At 34.5% G+C, this 11,136-nt stretch overlaps 1 protein-coding gene across 2 annotated transcripts in view; it reads right to left on the reverse strand.

The window, feature by feature from the left end:
• BORA (BORA aurora kinase A activator) overlaps nucleotides 1-11,136 on the reverse strand; it is a 30,378-nt gene that overhangs the window by 18,323 nt on the left and 919 nt on the right. The window contains exons 2-6 of one of the 2 annotated variants that reach the window (XM_076009381.1): nucleotides 10,966-11,133; nucleotides 9,941-10,003; nucleotides 9,099-9,205; nucleotides 6,128-6,173; nucleotides 2,699-2,780 (exon numbers count right to left, since the gene is read on the reverse strand). In XM_076009381.1, the coding sequence (XP_075865496.1) occupies nucleotides 2,699-2,780; nucleotides 6,128-6,173; nucleotides 9,099-9,205; nucleotides 9,941-10,003; nucleotides 10,966-11,118 (451 nt within the window). In that variant the 5' untranslated portion in view covers nucleotides 11,119-11,133. The remainder of the gene's footprint in view (nucleotides 1-2,698; nucleotides 2,781-6,127; nucleotides 6,174-9,098; nucleotides 9,206-9,940; nucleotides 10,004-10,965; nucleotides 11,134-11,136) is intronic. The other variant, XM_012774111.3, reaches the window with a different exon arrangement.

Below are 11,136 nucleotides of genomic sequence, written 5' to 3' on the forward strand. Positions count from 1 at the left end.
TCATTAACATATCGTTGGTGGCTGTTTTTGTGCTATAGCAATAGAGTTGAACAGTTGTGACAGAGACTGTGTGGTCTGCAAAGCCTTAAATATTTAATTTTGGGTTCTTTACAGATAAAGGTTGCCGACCTTAGCCCTAAAGGAGTGTTGTCCAATAGAACATTTTCTGTAATGATGGAAATGTTCTATGTCTACACTATCCAATATGGTCACCAATAGCCACATGTGGTTATTAAGTACTTGAAATGTGAATAGTGTGAATCAGGAACTCAATTTTTAATTTTAATTTTTAAATTTAAATAGTCACACATGCCCAGTGGCTACCATATGTCAAGAAGTATGAAGAATCTAAGATTATACCCTACTTGCTAGTTAACAGGTAAACATATCAAAGTTCTGTGGCTGTTGGCTGAATACATGAGGCTTCTGGGAAAAGACAAAGGATTTCATTATTCTCAGTGTAGCAGGCAGCATGACCTTAATGTTCGTATCAATTCCCTTTGTCCCCAAGTGCCAAGGAGGTGACATGAAACAGCCTGGTGTGGTGAATTTTTATAATTTTTAATATAAGCCAGATTTTTCCATACCAAAAGCAGGGCTCAGTAATCTTGCCAGAGTTTCCAGTTCTATACCTTTATGGTCAGTCCAGATGTCTGACTTACCCAAACTTCCTCCTGGTGACCACCTCCCTATGGGACAGCTACATCTAGCCTACCTGACTGGTCCTGCTGACTTGCACACCCCACAAGGACTGTGCAGATAGGCCACAGTGACCACCTGTCAGTCACTGCTCGACTTCCTGGAACTCCTGCCTGCTTGCTTTAAACCCGCCAGCTCCCCAAAAGAAACCTATCTGAATAATGCTCTGGACCCGCAGGTCCCTTTCTCTCTCTCCCTGACCTCCATGTATGTGGCCTCCAGGCATGCTATGTACCCCCCACGACTCGTAAGTAGTAAAATCTTTATTTCCATCTTCTGTCTCCCCTAATCACTGGAGGAGTGCTATCTTAAAGATCCCAAATTAAAATACCCAAGTGAATGGTACACACACAGTGGGTTTTCATCACAGCTAAGGGACCCCAAGCTTAGGAAATCTCATTCTTTTATAATAGACTGCAAGCAAATCTGCTCCAGAGGGAGACATCATCTTTATTACACTGGATAGCAAAACAAACTCACCCTCTTCCCTGGTGGGACACACTGTCTCTATCTTCCAAGGATGTTCATGGTACAAACATCCTTGAAAAGATAGTTTGCAAGAACCTATCCATGCCACCCCTCGAAAGATGTACAGAAATGAGAGATCTATGGAAAATTGTCTCCCAATACCATATTACATAACACAATTCTGGAGCCCATCTGTTAACCACTGTGCTCTCATCGTGGGCTTGATTTTCCAAGAGTCTACAGTATTTTTAGCATCTTCCTGATCCTACATCACTTCACTAAAACAGGATACTTGGAATACTTAATGATGTTATTAAAAGGATCACAAAAGAAGGTTGATTCATCTGTTAAAAAATCCAACATTAAAGAACTTTGGGGAAAAAAACTAGCACTAGCATCTATGAACATGTCACCTTAGACATAGAATGCTGGGAGGGATATTAATAGAAAATTCTCTATTTCAATCCTTTTTTTACACAAATAAAAATCTGACATTCAAAGAGACTGAATAATTTGATCAAGGTCATCCCTCTGGTTTATAGTAGCAGGAGGTTTATAATCCAGATCTATATCCACTATCACAAGTTACCAACGGTTTGTAATAGCTAAGAATACAGAATCTGATTGGAGAATGCCTAATTTTGAATCCAAGTTCTACCACTTTTATTATCTCTGTAACCCTGGAAAAGTGCTCTAATCTTTCTAAAAGTAGGTTTTCTCACTTATAAAATGGGGCCAACAATTGCACCTATCTCATACAAGTTGTTGTAAGGAATTACTGAAAGCACTTAGCACTGTCCTGGCACAGAGAATGTACTCAAATCCATTTTATTTATTATTGTTGTGTTTTTGATAAAGAATGGAACAAATATTCCCTGTATACTGAGACCATAATTAAGGTACGCTACACAGAAAATGGGTAATTCCACTGCAATGAGGGATGCATATATGTAAGTGATATTTGAACACTGTCTCACAAACCAAAGGGCAGTGAGAGCAAATATAAGACAACCACTGCCTGGAGGTAGAAAGATATTTGAAAGATTACTGGCTTGCCCTTTAATTTCCTTATTAATTTTGCAGATAATCAGATGTAATACACTGTCTCAGAGGTCATACAAGTCTCCATCCTTCCTCCACCTTCATAAGAAATCAGCAAATTAGCAAAAAGCAAAGCAATTTAAGGATTTTATTTAAAATATTAACCTTCAAAAGCATTGCTAAGATCATTAACAACTCAGCTTTATATTCGATACCAACTGTTTCTTCATCTATGGATCCTCTATAATAACCATAACTGATATTAACAATGGTCATGAGGAAAAAGTTAAATTCAGAACAGAATAGCCAAAAGAAAAATTCAGTGTATTTTAGTCAAATTTTGAATCCTAACCCTAATAGGAACTAAGTCCTCTATTATCCTGAAATTTAATTTAAAACAAGCTCCTTACCAAAACAGATAAACTGACACTTGACTGTATGTTCCTTTACATTCACTGATTTTTATTCATATGATTTTTAGTGCACTCACATTTACTGGAATGATACTGTGAAAGCTGTTTCCCTTCATGATCAGTCCAAGGAGAGGGTACGATGACATCTTTAGTGAAAAACTAGGAAAATTAAAGTCATACAATTAGGCATAACTTCCCCCAAAATGTGAGAAGGTACCTGTGTTACCTTCAAATAACCAATAATCATGTGATATGCTGACTTTCACATTTAAAATTTGTAGTCCTTACAAGCACAAATGAGCAAAAGTGACATGGAAGAAATTTAAAGTATTTATAAAGAGAAAGCTTAATACTTCACATCAACAACTTAAAATTGAAACTTGCAAATTAAGCTAAGGGCACTAATACTTTAAATTTCTCCCCCACTTTTTGGGGTGTTGTGTGACAAAAGGGATCATGAAGAGGAAATGAATAAATGGAGACAGATGTGTGTTAAGTAAGCCAGTATGAATGGTATGGCGGAGCTGGCTGGCTTCTACTGGCTTTTGAGATCTGATTATTAAATTTTCAGGAATTTTGCGTATCAGTTTTAAAAATGCCAATTTTAAAAATAATGACAATTTATAATTAAATAAATTTTATTAAAAATAAAGGTAATAGGCCGGGCGCTGTGGCTCACGCCTGTAATCCTAGCTCTTGGGAGGCCGAGGCGGGCGGATTGCTCAAGGTCAGGAGTTCAAAACCAGCCTGAGCAAGAGCGAGACCCCGTCTCTACTATAAACAGAAAGAAATTAATTGGCCAACTGATATATATATATAAAAAATTAGCCGGGCATAGTGGCACATGCCTGTAGTCCCAGCTACCCGGGAGGCTGAGGCAGAAGGATCACTGGAGCCCAGGAGTTTGAGGTTGCTGTGAGCTAGGCTGACGCCACGGCACTCACTCTAGCCTGGACAACAAAGTGAGACTCTGTCTCAAAAAAAAAAAAAAAAAAAAAAAAAAAAAAAAAATAAAGGTAATAAGTATTCAAAACTCATCATTTGCTAATTACTACATTTACCAATATCTATGCTCTGGAGGTTAATTATGTCTTTTTATCTGTGTGGTGGAATTCTCACATAATGATGTGCCACTGTACTTTTTTTCCCATTCAGTGATGTCACATCAGTGCTTGAAATTGGACATGACTGGAGTATTTACTCTATGGATAGCAGCAATCACTAAAAAGAATACTCTTCCTATGACCAAAGGGCCAGCTGTTAAACATTTACCAGCTCACCACTGGGCAGCATACTCAAATGCAGATAGGGCACTTGGATATAATTATTTCCTCTTTCATTCCTAATATAGTATTCTTTCCCTTCCCTATGTTTTGGGAGTAACTGAAAACATCTTTTTTATATTTGCCTACACATACGACAGAATTGATTTTCTTTAACTAAACTACCTATGAATTTATGAGGAAAATATGAAAAAAAGAGGAGGGGTCAGATTATGATATAGACAATTTCCAGGAGAAAAAGAAATGGAAAGGACCCATACATTTAGGAAGTGATACATTAAGTTCACTTAAAGGTAAAGAAATATAATACTAAATGACAGGATGTTATTTTAAAGTAATAAGAATAGCACAAATTAAGAAGTATGATGATAATTAGTATTAGAGATGTGAAAAAATAGGCAGTATGATAATGTAATATAATAATGTACACAGGACTGTAAATTGGTATAACCTCTTAGGAGGGCAATATAGTAAAATCTACCTAAGCTAAAAATTCACAAAGCTTCTGACTTAGAAGGTCCATTTCAAGAACACAGATATATGTACAAATCACTGCAGCACCAAAGCATTATTTGTGACAGAAAAATAATGAACACAACTTAAACATCTGTCAATAGGGGCAGGGTTACTATGCTGTTACTAAAAGATAAAAATCTGTATATGCTGACTATAAAAACAAACAAAAACAAGATGCAAAATAGTATGAAAATGATGATCCTATTTGTCTAAAACAAGGGTCCTCAAACTTTTTAAACAGGGGTCCAGTTCATTGTCTCTCAGACTGTTGGAGAGTGTGGCGCAAATTCCACACATGTGCACTGTGGGCCTGGGAGAGTCGGCTACTAAGCAGGACAGGCAGCAGCAGCAAAAACACCCGGCAGGCCGCATGTGACACACGGGCCATAGTTTGAGGACGCCTGGTCTAAAATATTTAAAGGATATATGCTATTATATACATAAAATTAATCTGAAGTATACATAAGAATTATTACAGTAGTGGGAGTGTTTAAGAAGTGGGAGGGGAGAAATGAGGCTTTTCATTTTCATTTTATATTTTTTCTTTGCACTTGAATTTTCTTTACCATGTGCATGTATTTATTGTATTTTCAAAAATATATATTGAAAAAATTTTAATTTGTTTCTGATACATTAGCCCTAATCTTCACTCTGACTTCATTTTCTTAAGGATTACCTGCTGAATTTCCTTTTAAAGTTGAGAATTCTAAAAAGAGAGAGTACTTTCCAAAATGTCAGGAATTTACAAAGAGTCTAAGAACAGTCAGCTGGGAAGCACCAAGTGATTGGATCAGAATGAAAATTGTAAAGTTACTAGATAAAGAAGTAGGTAATATGTGGCAGGAATAAACATATGTAACTGCATTCTAAAAAATAGGCTGAGGGAACAACACTTACACTAAAAAAAGTAAGTGCAAGAGAAGCCCAGACATCACCTGATCTTTGAAAATGCCAGAGCAGAAATCTTTTGCGGTTCAGAGAGCCAAGTATACCAAAAGAATGGAGGTAGCTTGAGGGGGATATGGAGGGGGCAAGGGAAAAGTCAGAAATGTTTCTATGACATAAAGACTTCCTGAAGAAAGAAATAGACAGATACCCCTTACTGATACTCTAAGAAAAGGAGTTAAACAAACAAAAAAGCAAAAAGCGAACAACTTAGTTTATTTTTATTTTAAAAAACTCCACATTTATAATATACACTTTCTGTTTTTACAGGAAGACATTTTATTTCATGAAATAGACTCTATGTCTTAAAAATCCAAAGTCTTCACATCAAAAGACAAAACCATTACCAACGCCAATCTAGATTGTAAAGGCCCGAAAATATTCAACTTCCTTTACATAAACGTCAACTGGAAACAGAAGTTTGTGCCAATCAATATTCTGAAAGCACAAGGAAGAAAAATTATGCTAGGTCCTGACAATGAAAAGATGAACGAAGCACAATACTGGCCAAAAAAGAATTCAGTCTAGGGCAGAGAAATATTAAAGTGATCACTGTAACAGTATATAAGTACTATGGTAGTGGAATAGCTGAAAATCATTTGTCTTAGGAAAGCACAGAAAGGTGCTTATATAGTGGGGCAGGGGAGGGCAGGTGGGGAGATGAGACAGTGAAAGATTTGCAGAAAGTCTTCCTAAAAGAGGCCACACACATGCAGAATTGATCCTTAACTGGCTTAATGATCAGTAACAGTTTTAAGTTACCTCTTCAATGGCTTTTTGTCTTTTGTCTTCCACATCTTTATCTATTCTATATAAAGAAGAAAAATAACCATGCCATTACTTAAGCTTATTGAACATTTAAAATAATAACCTTTCAAAGAAATAATTTCCCTCTGTTGAAAACTGGCAAATGTTAAGCTCACTTTAAAATAAAAACTGGTATCTTATATTTAGCGAATGGCAGTATTCTGAAATTGAACATTTAGCTATTAGGCTTACCTCCCTCTTTTCCATTCAAAGCTTGAATAGAATAATATTTTCTCTTACAAGACTTACATTGATATAATTTTTAAATTGCTATTGACAACATAAAGTAATCTGAATAAACTTTGTCCTTTAATCAACACAAATTAAGAAGTATTTAATCCGACACACATCTAAAAATTGCCCAAATTCTTACTTTTCGATTACAGCAAGTTTATCATAGCAATAATTTTAGAATCAACTTTTACTCTAAAATTGAAAAAAAGAAACTATCATCCTTATGGTTCTGAATAAACAGGCAAGAATATTAATTCTGAAATAAAACCTCAACAATATAAAATTTTCTCCAAATGAATTATTATTTTTTCACTCTGGTACAATATGCCATTACAGCAACACAAATTTCTCAGCTATAAGATTTAATAAAAAATGTCGGGTCTCAAGCACAAGGCATGTACTTGCCAGCAACTCAGCAGTTAGCCTTGTAAGACCACTTCTTTTTTCCATTCTAGGAAAGAATGCTTGCTTTCCATCAATAAATTGGTAAGATACCTTTTTACAACAATTTAAAGTGATTTTCTCTCAGAAATTTTTCATGTATATTTATTCATGGCTTAACAAAGTTTATGTGAGAATATACACATTTCAGAAATTTAAATCAAGCACATTTTTCAAGTGGGAGAATTGTAAGAAAATAAACTACAGGGATAATCCAAATATCCCAGCTTGAATAATAGCCATTTTGAGGCTAATAACTCAGTTCTCTTCATCTTATCACAGTTATGACCAGGTCAAAATAACAAAGCATAATAATCTTAGCAACTGAACTAAACTCTGAACTTGTCATTACCATATTCAGAAGCCTTTTGCTACTGCATCTGAGGGACTTTAAGAACCAGAAATATTCAGGTGATTGCTGGAAACAGTAAAAATCAATGGGACCAAATATTGTAGAGCCATATTATAGAAGGTTCTAAGAGGTCATACAAGGCAGAGTATCCTGACTAGCAACCCACTGAACACAGGTATGATGAATACAGGTAATAGGTATGCCATGAATGTAGTTCCTTTGGGGGTTAGGTAGGGAAAGAGAGAGGACTTTTAGAATTGGTCACCTCCTGTGTGGACAAGACTCATTTGTTTACACCGGTATGCCTTACAGGTATCATTTTCTGTGTGGGCAGTGGCATGAAACAGATATGAAAAACTCAAACAGAGAGCTCTGATTAGGTAAAAAGAGATATTGGAAGCTATTACTTATTTCTAAGGATGGAATCGACATGCTCTCTTAAGAATATGCTCACTATCCTTGGTAGAAGCCTTAACCATTTGTTGAATTACATTAGTAAATTAAATTAAAATTAGGACAGTTTCCCATTCTTTCCTCCTCTTTTATATAAAAAAATCTAATTACTGAAATACATTTATAAACATACACAGACAATACATAATTTATCAATAAGTATAGACACGTGCTGCAACTTTGGTCAAATTATATCGCTCACTCTTGAGAGCAGGAATAATATCCTGCCCTTCTCTCTACCAATAAGATATAGTAATTATCTATGATTCAATATATTGAAGACATGAGGCAAAATAATTTAAGCACACATTTTGTGCGAAACAAAAAAATTAGTCATTAACTGTGACTCATTTGTTTTTTGATATTCTTTTCAGCTTCTCTTTCAAAGGTATTATTTAAATTTAAGTTAAAATGCTTTTGTGCTTTGCGCTCATTCTCTTCCTGTAACACTTTGCATGGACATTCATTAACTATGAGTGAATGCTCATCAAGTTACCAAACAAAGAGAGCATGGAGGAGAAATGCCAGGTAAGTATTTGCAAGAACATCTCCACGTGTGTGCATTTTTATGTGATTGAATTCTAAAGTCAAAGGGAAAAGAGTTATCCTTTGTTTTGGATTGAAAAGACATCTACCTTAGGATAGAAAGTTAAAAGCTGGTCATATAATGATTTGAGTTTTTCCAAATATAAAAAAACCAGACTATAACACTGATAAAAATGAAAGACTCACTAAAACTATAAAAGAATAATATTACCTGACAATTTGTGATTAAAAACTAAGTCTGTTTCCCCAAAGAAGTGCTTGTTATCACTACATTAGACATCATTAATCAGCACAAGTCTGAGGCACATTTGTGCCTTGAAACCTACACAACAGATTGACAAATAAGTTAAGACTGCACTGGGTATTATGTAGAATCCTAGAAATTGTAATTCAGACTCCACAAGTAAACTATGTCAAAGCTGGTTGATATCTAAAAAAGCTCTCTGTTGTGAATGAACACCGTTCAATTCAACGTGTCTTTAACTTGTTAAGGGGATTTTAGGCTTCCCTAAATATAGATAGCAATTAACTGGCATTTTGCTTTACCCCAAACTACTAAAAAAGAAAACAAAAGTCAATGGCAGAAGCCACAACCATGCAAAAAGGTACAAATGTCAAAATGCCCTTCCTTCCACCAAATGCTGGGAGGCAGACCTGTCTCGTAAGTAGCAAGGGAGAAGATTATCTTTAAAAGAAAAGGATTTATATCCAGATTTGGAACCATTAGCAAGAAAATCTTTCTGGATATAGTCCTTTGAATTCATGCATTTAGATGGGAAAAATCTGAATCAAAATATTTTCTCTGATATCTTTACATTATAAAAATATTCAACATTTAGAATTTCCTGTTTCTTCACTTGACAGTGTTATTACACGTAAGTGCAAGAAAGGAAAACTTACCGAGAATGACTTAAGTATAAAGCTTGACGATGAATATCTTCTGGATCTATTTCTACAGGATTTATTACAGCTAGTTGATCGATAGACCATCTAAATTTCCCTGGAGTCTTAACAAAAGAAAGCGAGTTTATAAGTAAAAGCAGACTAAAATAGTTCATTAAAATGCCAACCATTGTCGCCTTCAAAAATAATGTGAATGGTTACAATATTTTAAAGCTTATATTTTAAAATTTGATTTTACCACTAAATTAAATGGCATATGGTGATAAAATCACCCTAAATGAACTGACTTGACTGTACGTATCTCCTTTAAAAAAATCTTCTACTTGGTAATTTTAAAAAATCACATAATACTAGAAAAATCACAACAGAGTAATAAAGGTATAGGTATAAAACTTCCACAATTGACACTCTTCAATGATGCACTATGCCCATGTAAAAGTAAAACTCTATCTTAGAGTTATCAAAAGGTCTTTACTTTCACTAAGAATAAACTGAAATTAAACAAAGTCCTAACTACGGAAATGGCTGCAAAAGCTCATAAAAAGTTGATCCTTAAAACAAATATGAACTATTCATATTTATTAAACTATTCAAATGAACCAAAAGCTTATCCAAATCTTAATCTGTAACTAGCAGTTTATTTTAGACAAGTTCAGGCCTAAAAACTCAAGATGCCATACATTCTAACTTTGAGGATTAAGTTATAGTCAATCCATTGTTTATTTTTATTAAGACTAAAAGATAATTAAATTTTAATATGATTCATTTAAAAAATCATAAGGTCAGATTAATGATTCAATATAAACTGCAACACTGCTCAACTTTCTTTTAATGCATACCTGTTCATCGTCCAAGCTGATATGAAAAGGTAGCAGAAAACAGCCACCAAGTTTGCAGTTGTTCTAGGTAATGTGAAACATCAGACATCAAAAGAACTTCTCCAGTATAGCAAGTAACAGTAAAAATAAGCTAAAGTGATAAAGCCTTCCTAATCTCTAAAGAGCACTTACCTTTCATATCACCATTGTGCTAATCATCGCACATATCACATTGTTCTGAAACTGCTCATTTACTTGTGTCTACCCCATTAAATAGGGGTTGCCTTCTTTTAAAAGAAGGCAAGCTAAGAATGGTTTTGACATTCTTAAATGGTTGAAAAAAAACCCCAAAATATTAATATTTCTTGACACCTGAAAATTATATGAAATTCAAATTTCAGTGTCCATAAATAAAGCTTTACTGGAACATAGCCACATTTATTTGTTCACACATTGCCTATGGCTGCTTTTATGATATGAGGCAGAAGTGACTAATTGTGACAGCCATCAAATGATCAGAAAAGCCTAAATATTTATTGTCTGGCCCCTGACAGAATAAGTTTGCTGACCCTTACATTAGAGTATAAGCTCCTTGAGGATTTGTGCCTAATGATCCTAATTTGTGCTCAGTGTAACCCCAGTGCTTAGCATCATATCTAATACACAGCAACACTCAATGTTTGTTAAAATGAGAATAATTAGATAATACAGCTTCTTTTATAATATTATTAGATATATCATCAACCATAGTATCCAGCTCCTACAACTTCAGGAGCTGGATAACATATGTTATCTCTTGAATTAAAAAAAAAAAAAACAACAAAAACAAATGCTAACTTAAAAAAAAAATCTTCTAGCTAACTTATTATTAGCCCAACCATGAGACTATCATGGACACTATAATTAAAAAAGCACATTGCAACTATATATCCTCCATGATGTATTTCCCCTTTACCTTGTAAAAAAAAAAATAAGTTCACATTTAAAATTATTTGTAATTATGTACATTTAAAATTAGTGGTAAACACTAGTCAAGATTAACTTACTGGTAATTTTGTTGATTTAAAAACCGAAGGGCTGGCAAGAGTTTGTTCATGAAGATTAGAATAATCACTAGGACTTTCAAAAGGATTTAAAACAGGGATCCTTCCTGGAGTTTCCGGTGTTATTTGCATTTTTGATTCTTTGACATCTCCCATAGCCTAGAGAGAAGGCTA

This window comes from Microcebus murinus, chromosome 13, assembly GCF_040939455.1.
Source record: "Microcebus murinus isolate Inina chromosome 13, M.murinus_Inina_mat1.0, whole genome shotgun sequence".
NCBI lineage: Eukaryota > Metazoa > Chordata > Mammalia > Primates > Cheirogaleidae > Microcebus > Microcebus murinus.